General features: G+C 40.3%; 2 protein-coding genes across 3 annotated transcripts; one reads left to right on the top strand and one right to left on the bottom strand.

The window, feature by feature from the left end:
- Positions 1-654: 654 nt before the first annotated feature.
- Positions 655-15,533, bottom strand: sclt1 (sodium channel and clathrin linker 1). The gene is made up of 22 exons (XM_035177247.2): positions 15,385-15,533; positions 14,985-15,034; positions 14,197-14,264; positions 13,859-13,911; positions 13,638-13,710; positions 12,679-12,734; positions 12,260-12,395; positions 10,639-10,761; positions 10,397-10,462; positions 9,722-9,792; positions 9,520-9,610; positions 8,878-8,969; positions 8,390-8,567; positions 8,090-8,188; positions 5,494-5,565; positions 5,265-5,339; positions 4,987-5,129; positions 4,596-4,788; positions 3,478-3,674; positions 2,710-2,788; positions 1,924-2,019; positions 655-1,796 (listed from the first exon to the last, which is right to left on the bottom strand). The coding sequence occupies exons 2-22, from the start codon at positions 15,004-15,006 to the stop codon at positions 1,737-1,739; spliced, it is 2,043 nt and encodes a 680-aa protein (XP_035033138.1). The 5' UTR covers positions 15,007-15,034; positions 15,385-15,533; the 3' UTR covers positions 655-1,736.
- Positions 15,505-22,616, top strand: c2h4orf33 (chromosome 2 C4orf33 homolog). Of its 2 annotated transcripts, none has more exons than XM_035177263.2 (6): positions 15,505-15,612; positions 16,228-16,421; positions 18,881-18,941; positions 20,062-20,113; positions 20,205-20,404; positions 21,828-22,616. In XM_035177263.2, the coding sequence occupies exons 2-6, from the start codon at positions 16,241-16,243 to the stop codon at positions 21,922-21,924; spliced, it is 591 nt and encodes a 196-aa protein (XP_035033154.1). In that variant the 5' UTR covers positions 15,505-15,612; positions 16,228-16,240; the 3' UTR covers positions 21,925-22,616. The 2 variants fall into 2 exon arrangements, with proteins under 2 accessions (XP_035033154.1, XP_035033160.1); XM_035177269.2 differs by lacking the exon at positions 15,505-15,612 and adding an exon at positions 15,704-16,143.
- Positions 22,617-23,367: the final 751 nt, after the last annotated feature.

The raw sequence follows: 23,367 nt of genomic DNA, 5'->3' as shown, positions 1-23,367 counted from the left end.
TTCTGCTGCCACCGGAAGTGCCTCTACGAGCTGCCGCTGCCACGATTTGAGCTTCTGTCTCCCGCAAGCCTTCTCAACTTGTTTCACGTCTGTGAACATCTTGTGATTTAGTAAACATTGTTTAAGAAAGGTACAGACCTGCTGACCGTATCATATCCAGCTCCAAAATGTAGGGTTAATAAAGCTTTAACGTTTAAACTTCATTAAATCATCTCTTCTGTCTGTCCAGGAGTTACTGGTGCAGGTCTCAGGTCTGCGGTTTCCTAGCAACGACGCTCTTTCCCTGCATGCACCGCAACCAAACAAGGGCACGTGGCTGGTTTTACGTTGGTTTCACCCAGAGTTTAATACATTTTTTATTTTTTGTTGATAAATGCAACAACAAGAAAGTACATCAAAGAGAGGAAACAATAAAGACCACACTTTATTTCATAGGTGTTTATTTTGCAATTATAAAAAAATATCACATTATATGGTGCATTTCAAAAAATTCAATATTGTGGAGAAGTAGTATTTTTAGTAATTTAATTGAAAAAGTGAACCTTCCATACATTCCATTCGTTTCATTTGACATAAAATAAATAAATAAATCTTTCAAGTCTTTTACGTTTTAATTTCTATGATTACGGCTTACAGCTCATGAAAATCTTTTTCTTATCCCTAGGGGTATTTCGTTGTATCACAAAAAAATATTACAATATTTCCTAGGATCAATCAAAATGTCGACCTTCTGAAAAGTATCGTCATTTATTCACTCAATACTTGGTCGGGGCTCCTTTAGCTCAAATTACTGCATCAATGCACGGAGGCGACCATTAAACTTGGAAACAGGAGGAAGCATGAAGAGCTCTAAAATCTCCTGGTAGACGGGCGTTGACTTTGGACTTGATAAGACACGGTGTACCAACAGCAGCAGATGACATGGCACCCCAAATCATCACAGACTGCAGAACTACACACTGGACTTAAAGCAGCTTGGATTCTGTGCCTCCCCACTTTTCCTTCAGTCCCTGGAACCTTGATTTCCAAATGAAATGCAAAAATTACATTCATCTGAAAAGAGGACTTTGGACCATTTCCTGTGCGTGGGGGCTCTCGGTGCTCTGACTCCAGCCTCAGACAACTCCTTGTGAAGCTCTCCCACTCAGCTTTGATTAACAATCTTCTCAAGGCTGCAGTCATCCCTGTTGGTTGTGCACCCTTTCCTACCACACATTTCCCTTCCAGTCAACTTCCATGAATATGCTTCGATGCAGGACTCTGCCAACAGCCAGGCCTTTAAAGTCTATCTGTGGTTCACCCTCTTTGTGGAGGCTGTCGATAATCAGCAGTTTCCCTCATGACTATGGTTGTGTGTACTGATCCAGACCAAGAGATACAGCATTTACTGTAAACTGTATCAATAGTTAAAAAAAATGTTTGAAACATTTTAGTTTCCATGAAATAGGTAATTCAAAAATATTGAAACCTTTCCACGTTATTCAATTTTTATTAGATGCACCTGTAAACTACTTATCAGACATATAAATAAAAAAATGCTTGATAAAAACCATTGGAACAACATTGGTTTATAAAGTTAAGATATGTTGTAGTCATACAACCACCAGGGCACTAATAACAGCATGTCTGTTTTATGCCTTTGGCCAGTACACTAGTATCATATTTTAAAAAGAAAGAACAAAGTGCTCTAAAACATGGCTACATTCCCCCCCCCACTAAACAGTGACAAGTAAACATCACAAAGTCTCTGGATCAACCGCGGCCATTTTCCTTCGTTGCGATGCCAGCATACTCAGCTGTAAAAACAATACAAGTGATAAATAACTTCATTGTTCAATCAGATAACAAGAGAACAGGAAAAATACAGATCTCTCCGTGTAAGAGACGCACCATGTCACCACGTCTCTCAGTAGTTACCCATACCTGCTGTGTTGCAGTAGCTGCCCTTTGTTCCGCTTGTGTCAGTCGTCTCTGGAGACGACTCGACTTCTCTTGATACTCTGCGAGCTGCCTCTCGTACTGCACAAACACACGCATATCAATTAGTTCCATGAAGTCAACCGCACAAAAGTTACAGAGTTTAAGTTTTTGTTGCCGACGTCCTCAAGCAACGAGAGAACACATGGTGCAATTATCGGCATCTATCATGGTGGACATGCTTTCTTGGCTGTTATTTGCAGATGTGGGAAACATGCAGAAACTGTGAATCTTCATGTTATTAATTGGCATCAGTCTTGTGCTTGTGCATCATAATACATTCTCTGAACCTGTGAATTAACCTCTCAGACGTCTGCGTGAGCTCAAACTATTCTTGTCACCTTTACTTCACCCCCTTTCCAACTAATTATGTCGTATTTCTCATATAGATAAAGTAGATAGAATGGACAGCGTGAAAATAAACTTTTCCAAACTCTCCCTGTCACGCTGCCAGATGCTCCCCACTAAATGCAAATCTTGCAGGTTTCTAGTAAAATGCCTCCTGCCTCTTGCCTTTTTTAGCTGCTTGTCTGAGGAGTGCAATTACAAAGGAGGCCTGACATTTGCGGAGTCTAAGATCAGCTGAACAGGCCTGGACAGCAAAGGGCAGCTCTTCCCATCAGGTAGAAGACAGTGTCCTACACTGAAGGACAAACATCTCACACTTCCCCTTATAAGATCCCCATTTTTTCATGGTGACCATCTCATCTTGGTACATTCTGTGACACATACCTCAGTAATGGTGTTGTGATCGGTTTCAAGCTGCATCTCTTGATCGTGTGAACGCTGCTTCTGCCGATTCAGCTCTCCCCTGAAACAAACGTATAAAGAATAATAAAAAATCTCATAGAGACAAAAAAAAACATTTATAAAGCTTTATTTTCAAGTGTCTCAGAAGGTTCAATCTTTCCAATAAATCTCAGCACTGTACAGCTGTTGCTGAGGGCAAAACAACGTCAAGTGCTAAGTCAATTTTTGTTTTCTACTTATCAAAATCTTTGGTGCTCCACCTTAGCTGTTGTTTTATCTTTGATCCAGTGTTTTTTGATAAAACTCACAATAAAAAAAGTCTCCAGCCGCTACGGTATCAGAAGCATTGTTTTCTTATTCAATAAAGACAGTTTAAGTTCCACTTAAAAGAGTACTCCCTTATAAGTTAATTCATATTTCATGTATTTTAAAATGGTCTCATATTGGGGAGCAGTACGTCTGTTGTCTGAACAGTCTGTCATTTAATCACAGGTTTCCATTAGACTGGTTATGTTAGGGCTGTTTATTAAACCAGTAAACATTTGCTTAGCCTGCTTATTCTCTTTGAGCACCAAACTGCTTCACATTTATCTACACGAGGAAAATACCCAGTAAATCCACACTAACAATTGTTGTCAAAGTATGCACAAAAAAATCCATTCAGGTTCCCCATCTATTTGAAGTTTATCCTATTTTCTATCCATCTTTCCTTTCTTTTGTCATGTTACATCTATTTTCATGGGCTCTTACTTAAGGCCTGTGATTTTAGTCTCGAAGGCCTGGACTAGGTTCTTGGCCTCTTCCTTCCAGCGCTGAGTGCTTTTCTGCTGTGCTGTGAGGAGGCGCGTCAGATCAGTGGTGGAGCTGCGGCTGCTCTCCTCCAGCTCCCTCACCTGAGCGTCGAGCCCCTGTTCCTTCAGGCTGTACTCGTGCTCCATCTGTGACACCTGGAGCAGGGCAGGAGAGTGAGGAGGTATGAAGACATGAGTTCACTCTTCTGATCCAACATTCATTTAAATAGATACAGACTCCTCACGATCCAACCTTGTGTGAACTAATAAAAATGAATTCTACATTTCCTTTAAGCAAGCATGACTTGTGTGTCAACCATGTCTTTCATTGATCATCTTTCTGTTTTTAACCTGTGTTAACATCCCCATGCCCCCTATGCAAGTATTTATTTCTGTATTTAGCAGGATTACCCAAAGAGTACTGTGTAGATTATCATGACACTTATTGGAGAGATGTGGTACGGGTCAGGGAAGAACCCTTTAAATATTGATGCAGATCAGGGTTAGGGGCACATCCAGGAATTTTTTCCAATGATGAAAAAAATCAGGCATATTAAGCGAACTGATCTATGAGTGTGTGAAATTTTGTGCAGCTTAATTGAATTTGACTTGAACTATTGAGTCTTGGCGTAGGTATGCGCTCTACAGAGTGCCATTTTGGTTTCAGAATTAGCTTTCCAGTTGTTATAGGGGGGACTCCACACATTTTCTTGTCATGAGTACTGCCCACAACTATATAAAGATGGACGACATGTCTCCACTTCCTCCAACTGTCCAAAAATGAAGCCAAAATATCCCAGATACAAACGCAGGTATTTAGATCATTTAGAGCCATTAGGTGCATTAGACTTTAAGCAGCTCTGCACAGCGCTGACTTAACGTGATGCATGCTGCTCCTAACACAATGCATGCTGGAAAGAAGTTGACTGATCCGACTGCATCCAGCGCTACAAAATGTCATCAGGTCACATGACTTTAAAAGATATATATGCTATATATATATAAAACCCTCAGGCTGTTCTTGTAGAAAGCACCTACTCCTTCAACCATTTCTGTTACTATCCATTATTAAGTCACCTGTTGTTTGGCCTTCTTTTGGAGCAGCAGGGTGGCTTTGCGGAGCTCATCCATCTCCCTCCGGAGCTGCAAGTTCTCCTGTTGCAGTTGGAGCCGCTCCTCACTGACATTAACGCTGTCGTCCCGGGCTGCAGCCAGAGAGCCCTGCAGCCGCCTCACCTCCTCTTGGCACCGGGACAGCTCCTCAGTGTAGCTGCAGATGGACCGAGAGATCAAGAGAGAAAGAGGAGAAAGACAGAGACAACCACCATTATTATTGGCAGCAGATAGAGCCACAGGAGCAACACCGGCTGTCATTCTGAGTGCCAGAGGATGTGCGGGGAAGGAAGTGATTAAAGGTGGAGAACTCAACTTCCTGCCTTAAATACAAAGTATTAACTACTGCACTTACTCCATGTCCATCGTTTTTAATTTGTTCTTGGTGCTTTGTAGAGTCAAGCTCATGTCTTCCTTCATCCTCTCTGCATTCAGAAACCTCTGATGAAGAGCCTCAATCTTCCTGAATTCTGGCTCTCCCCTGCCCTCCTTATACACCTAAAACAAAGAACATGAAAACAATCAATAGTATTGCCCGAACCAATTCACGAAACCACCTAATCGAACACTAAACTCTGGGCCAAGATTCAGCAGATGCTTTTCTGTGGTTTTCATGGTTTCTATTGAAATAACCTTCTCCAGTTCCTCCTCTGCAGCTTTTCTCTCTCGCAGGGATCTTTCAATCTGAGACTCTTTATCTGCACACTCCTACAGAGAGGCGGAGAGAGAGAACAAGGAGAGTCGGGGAGAGGGGAGGGTTGGAGATACAATGAAAAGAGATGAGTAGTCAGGTAGAGACTGAAAAAAAAGGATTTTGTGTGATTATGAGGAAGGAATTTGTCCTTAGAGGACGGGGTCTTACCAGCTGCAGTGCAGACAGCTCCTCAGCCATACGGTGGATTTGAGAATTGCACTGCTTGCGCACATTCTCTACCTGTTAAAGATAAAGTCACACAGCTCAAATATGGGCAATGACCGTGGGGATCTGAGACGTGTAATTGCTTTGCATTCTTCTTTCAGTTCGATAGACAGTAACTTTTATCCAACAAAGAAGCAGGCACTTGAGTTGGAGACTGAACTCAGCAGCTTAAGTTCAAAAGTTGAATCGAAGCATAAAGAGGGTGAGGTAAGTGATCAATTTCCAGACTTCTGCTTTGACTGGGCAGCACATACAAATAATATAAATCACCAGAAAATTACTAGTCTACACCTTTGAGGCTTTGAGCATTTTCTAGTGTGGACCATGTTTTTAGGAAAGAGCTACTTCAATGTGCCAGGCGAGCATTTGTATTAATACTAAAGATTCAGAGAAAAAGAAAAAGCAGAAGGTCTTAAAGGTTCAGTGTGTAAGATTTAGGTGAAAGGGATCAATCCGCAGAAATTGAATATAAAATAATCTTGGTGATGTTTTCACTAGTGTGTTTCATCTAAATTGCACGAATTATAGTTTTCTTTACCCTAGAATGAGCCCTTTATATTCAAATACTTTATATGTACATCTGGAGCGGGTCCTCTCTACGGAGGCCACCATGTTATTTACAGTAGTCCAAACTGAACAAACAAAACATATTTTGAGTTTATATGACAACTGAAGGCTACCACAGGTTCTCTTCCATGTTTGGAAGGGGAGGGTGAGGTGAGGGGTATTCAGCAGCAACATGCACCTTCACCACTAGATGTCACTAAATTCCACACACTGAACCTTTAACTTTGATTTGCATTTTCCAAAGCAAGAGACAAAGGTCTCAAAAATCAGAAGACAAATCTCACTATATAAATGTGACAAAGAAATCTCTGTTATCTTAACATTATATTTAGAGTATTGTTTAAAAAAATATATTATTATTGTTGTAGAGCATTACACTGTTCTATTAAAAGGTTTCTACTGGTTACAATTTTAGACCACAATTAATTAAATTTACAACCTGTCAACTCTGACAGATATGAACAAATAGCACTTCCCCACAATTGAAGATAAGGTGAAGTAGCCTAGAAGATAATAAACCTTGACATTCTACATTATCTCTCAAACTACAGAAGTAACAGTTTATAAGTATCCATAGTTTCTCACAGCCAAGCCAAGTGTACTGACCAGGATGTTGGTAACGTCAGTTATCAGTTCCACATGGGTCTTGTTTGTAGTTTTAATTTTAATATATGTATCTGTGGGAGCATTTGTTCAATTCTAGGCACGTTACTACAACCAACGATGTGGAATCGGGAAGAACGATTGTGTGCTCTTGTGTGGGTTTACAAGATCCAAATAAAAAATGGGGCCAGTTTCGAAATACATAGTAACACCATGCTACATCTATTTTATGAGACTTCAACCCTCGTGCATAAACGTCTGAGTGGTTCTCGAGTCTTCAGGTAAATCTGAGGTCTGAGTGGAGCAGTTTGGGGATTAACACTTTATCACGTGCTTATTCTCAACATTGATTGGCTTTAAATGAAAATGAGGGAGAGAGGAGATTAAGCTCAAAACACTTTGGCTGCATTGTTCAACTTTAACCACCAACTCTATGACAAAATTACCTGTTACCCTGGAAGGTAAAAAAAAAAAAAAATCAAAGCCAAGTTTTGGTTTATAATTTACTGAAAGTTTTATGCACCAATGGTTAATCTCTAAATTTTCATCTTGTGTTGAAGGCTAGGCAGACCCTAAGATGACAGCCAGCACCGAAGTCATTCAAGGCTTCATTAACAGGATTAAACAGTTGAAGGGCTTGATGAAGAAGACCCATTAATAGAGCATTAATCACCATGTCTCTAACCGAGGTTAGGCAGGAGGAAAGAGCAATTTGCTTTTGGCTTATTGGGTAAAAAAAGACTGGAGCTGTGGAAATGGTACAGCTAGAGGTTTTGGTTTCATGTGTGCGACGAGTATTCTGGCCATGTTTTTTTTTAAATTGTAATAAGATGAGGAAAAGTAGCAAAATTGCGAGGAAAAAACAACAACAACAAAAAATCACCAGAGTTTCCCTCCTGGATCCAAATCTTGAACCAACCTCATTGTGAAACTGTGAAATCCCTTTGAATATCACATTTCTACCTCCACAAAAGAGGCATTTTCCTTTAAGAGAGTGTGATTCTTTACACAATCATTTCAAAGTCCTGATACCACAATAATGTGGGGCTGATGAGCCAAAATATGAGGTATTGCGTTATTTGTGAGACCTTAAGTTTATTAAATGGTAACTTAACAAGATGCTCCACAGTCCTCATTTTAACGTAGGCAACAAGGTGTTTTTAATATATTTGATTTGTACGACTGTATTTCTTCTAAATATACAGGTTTGGCACAAATAGCTTGATATCATCCAAAGCTTTTAAGAGATAGAGATTTTTTGAGCTGTATTGTTTTGGTTTTCTGTCCTCTCTTCTTTCAGTGTTATTGTGGAGGATGTTTGTAATATTTGCTCGTGTTCTTCTCTTGAGAGCCATGCAAACCTCCCCACCTCTTTTCTGGTGCGGACCGCAGCGTCCTGGATCAACTGTTTGATGGCCTCCTTCGTCTTCTCTAGCTCCTCCATCCTCTGTTTCTCTCTTAACAAGGCCTGAGGGGAGAGGGCAAAGACAGACACAGACTCACTTTTCAGTGGAAAAGTTCTCTATTGCTGAAAGAATTTGGACACTTGTCAGCGGATAGAAGAGCTAAACAGACTGAGGGGGAGGCTTGGCGAGTGAAATAGACTAAAAGAGAGGGAGAAGGGATAGCGTGATTAAAGAAGAGAAAAAGAGCGAGCGACAGCAGTTACCTGGTCCTTCTGCAGTGCAGCCTCCTCCGCCACCTGAACGCTCTCTCGAACTTTGGCCAGGGCCTCATACTTCTCCTCTTCTAGGGTGCTGCAACGTGCCTGGAGTTCCCCCAGCTTTCTCTCCCACACAGTTTGCTCTCTGCGAAAGGACTCTGCCTCCTGAGATGACGCCTTCAGCCTGGCAGCGCAGAAAAGGGGTGAAAGACAGAATCTTATATCTCTGATGTAAAATACCATGACTTTTGAGATTCAAACATAAAGCTATACTCTCTGTACTGTTGTTGATGTTGTCGTGCTGCTGTTATGTATTTAAAGTCACTTAAATGATCATATCTTGTGACTGACTTCTAAAGCCCATTGTGATTCATCAAATTACACTATAACTTGCACAGTTTCTTCCCCTCATCAGTCTGGAATCTACATCTGAGAGTTCTATGATGCATAAATGTGAGAAATAATTGAAATACTTGACAGTTAAAAATAATCACCTGGCCTCTAGCTGGCTCAAGGCTGCCTGGAGCTGTAGGAGCCGTCTGTTGGCCGCATCCTCGCGGCCCTGAGCCTCTGCCACATCCTCCTCCTAGATACACACACACATGCGGCTGTCAGAGCAGAGCTGCAGGAAACCAGGATTTTCGTTGCAGAGTAACACAATTAATTTGTTGTTCTGTTTAGAATAAATTTCCAATATAATGAAAAAAAGGTGGCTATGAAAGCCCAAAGTGATGCCAATCAGCCAAATCTAAAATTGGTACTCAGGTGCAACAGTCCCCTTACAAAAGAACCTTACAATTCACTAGATCTGTATTTTTATTTGGATCTACACCACACACTCAAATATATCAGTCTCCATAGTGCGCCGAATAATTTACATCAAGATCCATTAATTATTCTTTGAGAAATTAAGGAAAATGTTGAAAAGCGCAAAGTTAAAGAAAGTAAAAAAGAAAGAAAATCACGTTTTTGTGTAATCTTGTTTACAAACAAACCAACCAACCAGTAAATAAGCGGACAGGGATGAAAACATAGCCTCCTTGGCAGAGGAAGCAACCAAAAACTGAATTCCCATTCCACTGCCATTAGGTGGACGTTAACAACAAATTTTCTTTTGCACTTTTTTCTTCCCTGACCCGTCTCTGCATCTGGTTCTGGACATTCTGCAGCAATTTGGTCATCTCATCCACTTTGGCTGTGGCCGTCCTCAGTTCAGCTTTGGCTTGTCTACAGCAGGGGGAGAGAGAAAAAAACCAACAACAGTCGAAACATATAACAACACAGAACACTGGCTGCCATTTCCAATTTATAGTCGACTTATTCGGCGAGCTCCGTCACCTGAGCTGACTGTGTTGCTCCTCCATCTCCGTGCTCTGCTCTGTCACCGTCTTCAGCAGCTGCTGGTTGGTCTGAGTGTGGCAACAAAGACAAGACTGCCATTTATGCGGCATGACTTCAAACCTTACCTTAAAACCAACTTTCCCCAAAACTTCTCTCAGAGACTTGTATGTACTTTTAGAACAAACCCCATGGAGCCTTTGTCTGTCATTCACAGTTACATAGTCACTTGTTCCAACATGCGGTGACTGAAAAGGGCTGCATGTGTGATAAGTGAAGAGAGGGGGAGTAAAAGGGTTGTCCTCTCATTAAAAATGCATTAGAGGGATATAGTATTACTCTGCCTTCACATGTTGTATTAGGTCCAAAATAACCATCAGGCATACCTGTGTGTGTGTGTGTGTCTGTGTGTGTGTGTGTATGAGGGAGAGAGACAGATACTGGTGCTTGGAAAAGAAAAATCTAAGGTAGTTAGAGGATTACCAAGCGAGATGACAGTCCATTATGCAACCAAGACAGTTCTGGCTGACTACCAGAGAGATTTAGAAACCAATTCACTTAGTCGCAAGAGTAATTATTAGAGCAGGGTTCATTTCGGAGAAATCCACACCATTTCGATCCCATGGCTAATTAGGAGGCAATAATTTAACACACTTTTAATTAACCGTCACTTACCGATTCCAGCTTCTGATTGGTGACTTGGAGTTTGTGTGAGTGCTGCTGGAACTGAACAAGCTGATCCTGTGGCGAATGGAAAGGGGACATCACTAAAATGTAACTACATGTAATTACCTCATGCTTATATCAAGCATTAACTCTAATTACAGGATTGTATTAATAAAAGCGCCATCTAGTGGTGAAACGATGATGTTCTAATAATTAAAATAGTTCTGCATGTTAATGTACGACAACTGAACCTTGAGCTGCCGTCTCTGAGCATCGTGGACCTGACCATCCGAGTTGGATTTCTGGTAGACCTGCTGGAGGTGGTCCAGCTCCTGGGCTGCCGTCTGCCACAGCTCCATGGCCTGCACCCGCTCCTGACGCACATGAACATGAACACACACATTTACACACACACTCGAGAGGCATTCATGCAAGCTAAGGAAATTGCTGCTTTCGTCCTTAGAGTTAGATGAGAAGAACACAACCAAAGCATTTGTGCATTCAGCAAAGACAGACAGACAAAGCATAGAAAACAGCTGGACTCATTCAAAGAGAAATAATGTCTTCTAACCAGTTCCAAATTGGTTTTATTTTCAGATGGATTCTTTTTGGCAAGTGAGCAAGTGTAAAAATCCAGAAATCACTCATTCATGTAGCTCAAGATTGAAAATTGCTAAAATCCTACAAAGTGGACACACTACAGCTTCCAGTCGCATCAAACTAAGTTCAATGTGACATATAACAAAGAGATTTAAACTGAAAAGATTCCGCCAGAGAATGTTTGAAAACCACTTACATAATTATTCAATTATTCAATTATTTTTTGCAGAATCATTCTCTCCTGATCTGCTGGTCAAGTATTCCACAAATTGCTGCAACTAGGGACGTTGATCATAAACAGTTGAATCATTAACCACCAGTTTTGACCAAGTGATAAAACTGTTAAGTCCATTAAAAACAATCCTTGGGCATTTGTACCATCTGAGCAGGTATCCTCTGCCGCAGGTCTCACAGTCAACAGAATTTGATATCAGAATAACCCCATATGCTGTTGACATATAACCTGTTTACTCCCATACACATTGGAGGGAATGCGTGCCCATCGCAGCCGTGGGAACATGCATCGCTGAAGCAGAAACTACCCCCTTTATTGAAAAAGTTATTTCACTCTGCGTTCCTCTTCTTATCAGCTGACTGTTGCATGTTAACAGTAACCCAATCAGATTTTGCCATGATCTCAACAAGCCAATCATGTTGTTGCTGTCCAACTTTGAATCTGTTCACCATCATAGTCTAGACCCCAGGGAGTTCTTGTACTATGCAATAGTATCCCAATTCAAGCTTAATGACATCACATACATAACAAGCGCCAAATATACTCTCATTTATATCACATCACTTCCATGTCTTATTGTGCATGGCAATGAATTTTGTTCATTCTTCAAATTCAAAGTCTTTTCTGATAAAACTGTCTCCCTCCTTCCTTTGTTTGCTTTCTTTCTCTGTCTCGCTCTTACACTAACTACAAACACAAAAACAGTAGTTGTTGCCGTGTACATGTGACGACAAAGTTAGGTACAAATGCAGGGTTTCATTAAAAGTTAGAGCAGCTTGCAACCCCTCGAAAAAATAGACGTGCTGTGTGAAAATAGCAGAGTGAGAAAAAAGGAGCTCGAAAGTCTCCAATGGCCGTGACGGAGCCAGAATGCAATGCTGCAGCCAGATGGTGTGTACATGGGCTGCGAGACAGCAAACAACCGCCTTTCCCTGCATTACTTTGTGACAAGTAATATGCAGATTACATAAACACATAATTGCAATCGTGGACTTAATTTACAAAGATTTAGATGTCACATATGGAAATATGCAGACCTGCTCCGACAGCTGGACCTGTTCTTGGAGGTTCCTGATGACTGCATCCTCCTCCAGTGTGCTGCCCTCCGTTCCTGGGGCCACAGGCAGAGCATGCAGCTGCTTCTCTACAGACTCCCTTAGCTCGGTATGCAGCCTGGAAAAGACAGGTGTTGATACGGAGGAATTATATTTAAGGGGTCATTCATAGAAAAACTTGAAAATTTGTGAATAGTTTGTGATTATCAATCAAATATCACAATCTTGATCTTGGATGTAATGTAAATGTTTTAACAACTCACTGTAACCTTATCTTATGAGTGCAAAATAATATCTGATACTGTCTAATAACATTATGTTGATTGCTGTGATACATCCTCACTAATGTCTCCTGTTGTGTCACCACTCCTCCTTTGTTGACACCAGTAGACAATAGCTACCTTTCGTTCTCTTTGACAACCCTCTCCAACTTCACTTTGACATCCGTCATCAGCGCCTGTTTATTTTAAAAACAAGAGGGAAATTGCCTGTTATTAATCAGTTCAGACATGCTGGTAAATTTTAGAGCACCCGCAATCAAATCCGAGCTGAGGTTTTTACGTTTAAAAGTAACAATTGACCAAAAAAAAATGAGGTGTTTAGTATTCATGAGAAAAAAGAGAAATTTCAAGATCAAGAGAAATTCATCACACAGGTTTATTTTTTTTTGTCTGGGGCAGTTAAATGCAAGACTTTATGAATGCCACTTGAAATCTAATTTATAACCAAGGTTTTGATAGAAATACATAACAGAATTGAAAATATACTTTTCAATTCTGTGCAAAGCATTGTGTCCATCTGACTCTACTGCCTCTATCTCCATTGTCCCAAGTTTAAAAGACTTGACACACAGTGCAGTTTCCTTCATAAGTACTTGTCATTCTCTACCCACTTATCATAAAACTAGCATTTCTCCATGTTTATTAACGAACTAGCAGGCTGACTAAAAGGGCCCTATTTTAACCCATAAACTTAACCATAAACAGACTAACAACGCAGCGGATACCAGAACTGATTATTATTCTTTGGTGTGACAGAAGTAGAGATATTTTTGCGGTGATGTAAAAAAGTTAAGACCCATCCCATCTGAATTTAAGGCAGTTTAATACTTTTTAAGGCATTTTACATTTAAAATGTCAGATATTTTAAGAGATTTAAGGGCCTGCAGCCAACCTGCAATTTGATATTTTCAAGATGTTGCAAGAGTTTTTCAATTCAATAACATCTGCATATAATCTACAATATGTTCATGGTCTTTCAGAAGCAGAAGTTAAGATATTTCATTTTTGTAAGTTGAAGCATCCTTTCATATCAATGTCATAACTGAATTAGTGAAGCCTATTTTTAAAGTGTGTTTTACCTGATATCTCTGTAACTGTTCATTCATTTCATCCATGTGCCGATCATACTCTGCGATCAGAGGAGCCATCATGCTGTAACACAGATTAATGGCAATCACTTGAGGGGGAAAAAATCATCCAGAGTGAGTTGAAATCAGCAAAAGGTTGTTTTCCTGTATCTCAGACTTAAGAACAGTCATATGTGCATTGCCATACAAGAAAGACTTTTGTCATGCCTGACCTTCTGTCTGAGATCCAGTGAGAAGGAGACCCCGTTCTTCTTTCCTCCTCAACCTGGTGGACATAAGACATGCAGGGGTCGCGATGGTTAGTGTCATGGTGTTTTCAATTCACTTCATTTAGTTTCCTTCATGAAAAAAAACTAAATATCGACTGAGAAGGTTACAGAGAACAGATATTTCACTGATTAAAACCCCATATGTGTATATGTACTGTATGTCTTATTGAAAAACACAGTGATAATAATATGAATACAACACACCAAAAAATGCCACAGAATCATTTTGGTAAAGTCAAATATTTGACAATTAATAAAAGTTTATGATGATTCCTTTATACCTGAGATGATGTGGACTGATTGTGGTGCCCGTACTGATGCTGACTGGGAGCAGAATTTAACCTGTGGTCTGAAAATAAAGAAACAGTTAAAAATATTCACAACAATACTAAGGGTTTCAACTTTTCAGCACTTTTAAATTGTATCATTCACTAATTAAGTTTAGTGAAAGCAGAGTAAGGCAATTACAAACATCTTGGAAACACTTTGAGCATATTGAGCCTTTGCCAGCACAACCGAAATATAACTTAGAAATGTATCTTATTCAGATTTTTTTAAGCATGACAGATTAATTATAGGTCACCCATGAGTGACATGAGCACTTTGCGAGGAAAGAAGACAGCGAACAAGACGGATGGAGAAAGAGAATGAGATGCATGTGAGCAACTAAGCACATGAAGGAAAACATAAAACACAAAGTGAAAATATGAAAGGTTCATATTCAATAAGCCTTTCGTGGAGCATTGATCTTAAGCAAAGCAAAAGTTTGAGCACATGAACAACCAGTTCTATGATGAGGCAGGTGTGTTTGATGAAAGATCTGTCTATGCAATGAATAGCTTGGATGACATCAAATAACTACTGCAGTATCAGTATATATAATGTGTGTGTGTGTGTGTGTGTAACTAGAATCCATGCAGTTATGATCTGTTAGGTACTAAGAGAGGTGTCCTATGGTCTCATACATATCAAGGTCTGTTATTCTCTCCATCTGAACACTTTAGGGTCGTTTTAGTGTGGCCACTTATACAACAATGTACTGGCGCTACCCTCCCTGGTTAGTTCTTACCTTGATCAACTTCAGCATCCATGGTGAGTGCTGGTGAGTGCTGGTGGGCTCTGAACAGAAGCAGACACAGTTGTCGTTGACAGGTTGAAAACGATCAGCACTAAAAACCTTTTATTTAAAGCAGAGACAAGTGCGACTTTCCCTCTAGATGAGTCAGTGGCTGTTTTCAGTTCAGTGCAGGAGTTTTAACAGTGTGTCGGTAACACGTGACTTGAGCTAACGACGACATAAAGCTGCTACAACATGTATATGAGCTGGTGTTGTTAGGTGTTGCTGCTAGCATTAGCAGGCGCAGCTAATCAATCTCGGCTAAAGCTTGGCTTACTAAACCCTGCTACGTGTTATTTAAATGTCTGACTTGCAGGACAAAACAATAACGTGAGGGGAAAGTGACACTTACGCGTTGTACAAGTGTGTTACATGTAGATAGAGTGAAACACGGGGACATGAGAGGGTTTGTTGTTCTCCTCGGTTCCGCCGTCCGTTTTGAAGCAAACAAAAAGCAACCAATGGCAATGAGGGTGTGCTCCGCTAAAATAGTTCCGTTTGTGCAGCAGTGGCAGCAGAAAGGTTCCGCTCTGAACAGGCTAGCTCCAGTCGGATACATTGAACAGGTCTATGTAGAAAGGTGAGTCGGCTGCTTCATTTGAATTCCACTTTGAGTCACGTCATCACATGTGACGTGTTGGGAAGTGAAAGTATGTTTAAACACGGTTAGATTCGATAGGAACAAAGCTGTTGGGATCAGACGCGCCGGGCAGCTCTCCGTTATGTTTTCCTAATAAAATGATATGTTGGCGAGGAGAAAGTTTTTTTTTTCAGCAAACAACTTCTGTTTGGTTTCCTTTATTCGTCCAGATCTTATCTGACAACAAAACCAACTCATCAGGTCGATTCACTTTGGGTGTTCAAAGTTCCAGGAAGTCAGTGTGTTATTGTCTGTATCCGTTATTGAGTAATAGACGTGTATACGATATGAACCTTGATTGGTAGTTGTAAAAGAGCCTAACAGTGAGCACATTAACACGTGACAGGCTCAGCTGGGACACAGTTGACCGTATTCTATCTAGTGGGTCTTTGCAGGCGTTAACAACATGGGGTTAGCTCAGGGACTTCAGTGTATGACTCTCATCCACTTGCTGCTGTGCTGTACGTCTCTGTGAGTTTTTACCATCTGCATCACTGTGTCACTGTTTCACAGCAAACCTTACTCATTCTGAATGATTTTGTGTTTTTCTTTCAGTCCTCTCCCACTGATGGAGTTTTCTATCCAGAGCACCTGGGACAGCGATCCCGTTAACCATGAGCCTATCAGGGTCCGGTTCTCTCCCGGACAAGGCGGGCTGAAGATTGAGGTGTTCGGTCCCTTCTTCAACGACCCGGCAGCTCCTGCAGGACCCCCCAGCCAGGCCTTCCCTGGACTCTGGGATTATGAAGGTGGGTAAGAACTAGGGATGGGCATAATTAATCGACGATCGATTAATTGATCATTAAGAATTTCGTCGATGACATTATTTTTTCATCGATAAAACTAATTGCGTAGTGTGAGTCTTGAAGGAATGCAATGGATTTCGCTATGTGGCAGCAATTAAGCATTTTACCACACGGGGCAATGTTTGAAAAAAACGCCACAGGCCGACTCAGTTACCTGCGAGTTTCCGTGTATTTCAAAGGTAAACATGAAGAGGTCACGGCGAAGTGTAGCGTGGGACCATTTTGATTTAAAAAATGACTTAGTTCACTGCCAACACTGCGAAGCATCCTGCTCTCGGTCTCAACCTAGCATCAACTCGGTGTTAGCACGAAGGAGCTGCGATGCACAACGAGCAGAGAAAATTACCCAACGGATCTGCAAGTTCATCGAGATGGATATGCTACCCTTAAGTATTGTTGAGGGCGAAGGTTTTCGACAACTGATAAACTTATTGGAACCGGCATATCACATTCCGTCACGACGTACCATCACCAGACTGGTAGAAACGCACTACGAAGAACGGAAGCAGGAGCTGTTAAAATAATTGAGCACAGCTGAAAGAGTTGCTCTAGTTATTGTTTAACATGATTGTTTTTTATATTATTATTATTATTATTTTATTTTGGGTCAGTTGTGTTTATGAGCACCGGCTTCTAGCTGTCGGCTCCGCTGCTTAAGAGTACAGCAGCGCATATTTTCAAGTGTAACCATTGAACGGATCCCGTTTAACTGTCACAAGAGTTGTTCATCTTGTAATAAAGATCTCAATGAGGAAACACGCTGTGTTTTCTATTTTCACTGCATTTTAATATAGCCTATAAATAGTGAATTTTAATATAAAAATATTAATGATTAATCGAAAATCGATCGTTAATTCTCCCGACGATCGATTAAGACATTTTAATCGAATGCCCATCCCTAGTAAGAACTATGGTAGGAGTCCAGGCACGAGAGATGCTGTGTGTATGATAGCGCAGCATACGGTTTTCTAGAGATGCAAATACTGTGGATGTGGGTAAGAGCATTTAAAGGTGGACTGATACAGGCACGATGAATGTCTATGAATAAAGTGATTGGAAAAGTATGATCTTTAAGAAGACAGCATTAATGAATTTTGATCTCAAATCAAAGTTTGCCAAATGGGGTAAACAATCGGTACAAGGTGCAACATCCTCTGCCATTAACCCTCAACTAGTGTGAGGGAAAACCACCCAAAAAATAATAATCTTATCAGGCAAAAAAATGCAGAAACCTCAGAAAGAGTAACAAGTGAGCAATACTTCTCCGAGGACGGACAGGAGTGCAATAGATGTAGCAGAATTCATCAACAAAATAACAATCATTTAAATATTCATGAGAAAAGACAGTGTCCAACATAAAAGTAAAGTTTACGTAAAATGTTTATGTAAAAAGAAAAAGTCTGACAGAGATGAAGGTTGGGGTTGCATGGAAAGCAGAGCAGAAATGACATTTGTCACAAATGGAATAACTGAATGTTAAATTTGCAGGGCTACTTAAAGGAACAGTGAAACATTTTGAGAGATATGCTTATTTGCAAGGGCGTGGTAAATGGTGTTATAGTGGTTAGCGCTGTCGCCTCACACCAAGAATCCAAACCCCGGTCTTCTGTGTGGAGTTGGAATGTTCTCCCTGTTTGTTTGTTTGTTTGTTTGTTTGTTTGTTTGTTTTCTCCAGCTCCCTCCCACTGTCCAAAGACATGTCGATTGGGGCTAGGTTCTTTGGAGACTCTTAATTGTCCGTAGGTATGAATGTGAATGGATATTTAATCTTTGTGCAGTACGTTGGCCCTGCGATATGCTGGTGACCCGTGCGACCCTCAAAGGACAACCACGTCTGTGGTCTCCACCTGCCAACAGCTGTATATATTGTACCACTGTAATTCCAGCCATGACTTAGTGATTTCATCTTTATGATGCAATCTCTTCAAGCTGAGATAAAATTCTGAATTTAGACCAATGAGGTTTGAGAGACTAGGGACTATCTGTGTTTATGAGGTCATAATAGTAATTGCATTATCTTTGCTATGGTGACACAGCAATTACACCTTGTAATGAGGTTGAGTAACAACAGTTCTATCTAATTGACCTGAAGTAAGTTCGATTTCTGGTTAATGAGCCCCACATATTTGGCCTCATTAATGTTAGTTATTATATTGGAAACCAATCCCATTATAATCTCGGTAGATAATGAGCAGCCCGGCGCGTGTTGATTTTCATATCTTACTTGAACCTTTATCTATCTCTTACTTTTGCATGATGTTAAACTGTACCTTTAAATAAATGATTCAAATGACCTAGGATTTAATAATAAGAATGGGTGCTGATGAGGTTAATAACACTTTTTTAACTTTATTATATGATTAAAGGTCTTATCTTTATTGTTTTCTTCTTCATCTCCTCAGTTGTTGAGTCGTTCTTCCTTGATAGCACTACAGAAAATTACCTGGAAGTGGAGCTTTGTCCGTAAGTACATACAGTAGCTGAGCTGCTGCAATGTCTTATGTTTTTGGGGCACTATTGTGCATTGAAGAGATGCATTTTCACATCATTTTGGACCATTATTATAAATGGTCCAAAATTTACTAAGACATTATAGGGAAGAAAAGGGAAATCAACATGCTCGGAAGTAGTGAGCCACAGTCGTTCAAGGGCTTGCTTCTCACCTCTCTGAGAGAGCGCTACATCCAAATGTCCTTCAAATGTCTGTGAGCGTCATACAAACAAGACTGACAGTGAATAGATCTCAACTGCATTCGACCTTTCCTTATCATCTGACATATCATCTGAGGTAATCATCTGACAATATAACAGCACTTGGCTGCTTACCAAAATCTTTGTTCTGTTAGACATCTGCAGACAGCTCACTTTCACAGGGTCCACCGGTCAGCTGAGTAACTGTAGTGAGTTTATCCCTCTCTCACTCTCCTTCCCTTTCACAATTTAGTCTTTTTTTAGTTCATCATCGGCAAGAGATGTATTTCTCGACTGTTTTCTTTCTGTTTAATTTCTGCAGTGAAGACATAGGGAGACGTTATTTCCTCTTGTGGCAGCAGAACATGTTACAGGAGCCTAAGAAAGCTGCTGCAGGTTAAACTGGACTAAACACTTTTAAAGCAACACTATGTAATTATTAATGAGCCGCAGCGCCCTCTCCAGTCACACTTGATCTCTCACTTCTTGAACCAGAAGAGCTGCCTCTGTAACAAATACATTCCAATATGTTCAGAAGTCTTAATATTTTAAAAGTTTCCTCACTAAATATTGGATTTAAACACTGGTTTTTAATGAGTTCTCAGTTTTTTGTCTGATCAACACTTCGGTGTTACTCATTGGCCTTGCAATATTTAGGCTACAGCAACCCATAATGCAGCACTTCCGTAATAGACCATAGTTAAACTGGCACTTGCTCCATTCCAAAATAATATTTGTTGTAATGAATGAACATATAATTGTAAAGTCTTGAACTACAAGATAACACTCATTTTTTAAACCTAAGTTTCAGAGACATATCTTATACTGGGCCAGTATGATGTCTTTAGTCACACTACAACAATAAAACATGTTCTTTATGGTTTTATTTCAGACATGGACAACACCTGATATTACTGCTGTCAGGGGTCGGCCAAGCCTTCCAGGTAGGCAGACATCGAGGAGTTATTGAGAGACTTTTTGTTTTTGTGTTAGTTGATAGATATTTCTTATTTATCTCCTTGTTTCTTTCTACAGCAACAACTACCGATGGTGTTTAATGCCACAATCACAGGGGACAGGTGGATGGGGGAGGCTCTTCTCCCCTGGTCGTACCTTCCTCCCAAGGTTAACAAGATGAACTCTTATGCCATCCACGGCTCAGGAGAGAAGCGCACGTATGAGGCTCTCTACTCTATTCCCAAGGAGGAGATAGTGGAAGGCCAAGAACCAAACTTGTGAGTATGCAGCATCCCAAGTGTTTGTTCAAAGTCATGTAGGTCATCGACACAGATATTATTCAGAAACAAAAACATTGTTTTGTTAACTTAATTTCTTCTCCCTCAATTACCTTCTACTTGACCCAGAATTTTACTTTAGTTAATTCACTCAAAGGTAAAGTAATTCTGGTCTGTGTGCTGCATCCAATTTGTTTTTTTTATAACCATGAATATGTATGAGTTCTCTTTTGTAGCGTTCGCTTTATCTCCTCACAATTTCTTTAATCTCAGCCCAGCTGCATTGTAGCTTAGTTCAAGCATTGTAAATGCTGTTACCTCTTTTACAACTAAATTAGCGGGTATGCGCAAATTATTTTTTGCAGGTAAACCTTCTAAAAAAGGCGATTGATTTATTTCCCATTGCCAGTAGAGGAGTTTACCGTAATGTTTTTTCCTGGTATGTCATGTTTGCCATCACAATCGCTTTGAAAACTGGGACGCTCTCACATCGCTGTCTTGCCGAATTAGCACGATCAACCAGATGTCACGTTTCCATCACTGTTGGTTGGAGCCAAATTAAAACCGGTGTATACTGCCGAGTTATTAGCCCTGGGAGTGAATGCAAATAGAGAACATTCCCATTGCAGATAAAATATTAGTGGGTGTTAGAGGGTTTTTGACCAGTGGAAAAACGGGGAAGTACACACTTATCTTTATGGTTTCCATTATTTCACATTTGATTAGAGGGAAGGAGTTATTGAGTAGAGAGAAGCTCGACTGGTCTTTAACCTACCTAAATTCACTCACACTACTCCGCTCCTCCGCTCCTTTCACTGGTTACCAATGGCTGCCCGCATCCGTTTCAAAACACTAGTACTTGCATGTCAAAGTATTAACAGGTCCACTTTCAAACAAGAAGGGCATTCAGAGAGTGCATACCTCCGCCAAGGCCCAACAGTCCCATTATGAAACCATGAAAGATCCAGATTTTTATTTGGATCTGCACCAAATCGTGCACACTCATAAATATCAGTCCCCTAAACATGCCAGACTTTTTATTCTCTGAAAACTCAATTAAAATATTGGAAAACGCCCTATCTTGCCATGTTAAAGAGAGTGACATAAGATTCCTGGATCTGCCCCTTGATTCAGATAAGCTCCCAAATTGTATAGGCTCTTTTTGGACCCACACTGCATCCTTTCAACAAGTTTCGGGATAATTTGTCTGGTAGTTTTTGTGTAATCCTGCTCACTAACAGACAGACAAACAAACGCAGACGAAAACATAACCTCCTTGGCAGAGGTAATAACTTGTACTCGTGAGTAAGTGGCCAACACCCGAGCAGATGAATACACTCAGAAAATGAGCCATAGAGTTTTTGTTTGTGGGTTTTATGCATCCGACATGCATCGCATATTCAATTCTGTCTCTGTCTTTTAGCCATCGCCTGGAGTATTTCCAAAATTTCCGCCTGCAAAGCATCATGGGAGAAGATTGGGTTCAGCCAGAGTCTGATCTGTGGAAAGGAAAACCCTGAGCTTTTCAAAAAAGTTCCCTTTTTTCCACTCTGTCTCTCCTGGTCTCTCTCTTGCACACACACAGAGACACACACACATGCACACACCAGGGTGGCAGGGTAATAGCACAAACACCCATTGCAGGGGAACAAAGGGCAATCAATCTTTATTAGTTAATGATGTCAAACGATTTGACAAGAAATATGTTATCAGCTTGTCAGAGCGTATTAGCCTTCACACACATTCATGCGAGCGCACAGACTCAAGCACACGTCTCACGATATTGGACGTCACCTTATGTTGCCTCAGCAGAGTGTGACCTACAGCGGTTATACAGTGGATGGTTTTCGAGGGATGCTCGCTTTGACCTTCAGCTCCTGTGTAGCTAGCGTTTCACTCCAGTGATACAGACACAGCTGGTTGTTGTGTTTCTTTGCCTTGTTAGTGGACACACACTGAACCATACACACACACCTTTGAAAATCTGTTCATCTGAGACACATGCCAGGGCTTTTGAATCATGGCTGCACTGTAATTAGGTCATTTTGCAATCATTCCACTACCTTTATTGATTTCCTTTTACTATTACACAGGTTTTCAAAATTACTCTCTTGATGGATAAGTGTTTTGTCCTTTTTTGTCTTTGTGGCTGCTTGAGAAATGTGATTGGATTTCAGTGCAATGTTGATCTATTAAAGCATTATTTCATTAATGTGGGGAGTATTCTTCGTGGCTTTCTTGCTGAGAGTTAGATAAGATGGCTGAAGAAGTGGAAGACGCACTCATTTACTACAAAAACCTAAAACAAAATGTAAAAAGTCCTACATTCAAACCCCTGATTACTGTAAATAAAATTACAAAATTACTATCAGGAAAATGTACTTAAAGTAGAAAAATTGCTCCTGTGATTGGTTTATTATTATATATGACACAGTGTTGTGCGGTGACAGAATCGATGAACCAATTACCAGTGGTTCAGTGGTCGTCATGGTCAGAAGAAATGAAAAGGTGGAGCAGAAGGAGAGAATAACAAAGAGAGGCCTCTGCCACGGACACAGCTAAATCCTACTTCAGCAACTTGTTTGCCAGTGAAGGGACCTGCTCCATCAGACACCAAACTTATATTACGATACATTACAATAAAATGCAACTTAATTAATCCTGAGGTAATTTAGTTTAGGGCAACAAAAAGGAAGACGAAAACAACATTCAGACATGTGCTGACAAGCAAACACAAAAACAACACAATAAAAGAGCTGCTCAGTTGCGTTGAGAAAGAGAAAATAGAGGCAGAAAAATACAAAAATTCTGGTCTAAAAACAAATGTTTTTAAACTGAAAATACATTTCTTGAAAGAAGAAACAAAGATTCTAAGGTAAAAGAAATGTCTTTAATTTAAAAAAATATTATAAATTATAATAGATAAATAAATGCATACTATGTACTATCTAAAATAATATTAT

Source organism: Hippoglossus stenolepis, chromosome 2 (genome assembly GCF_022539355.2).
Source record: "Hippoglossus stenolepis isolate QCI-W04-F060 chromosome 2, HSTE1.2, whole genome shotgun sequence".
Classification (NCBI taxonomy): Eukaryota; Metazoa; Chordata; class Actinopteri; order Pleuronectiformes; family Pleuronectidae; genus Hippoglossus; species Hippoglossus stenolepis.
Note: the sequence above shows the minus strand (reverse complement) of the source record. Positions and strands in the feature narration are given on the sequence as shown.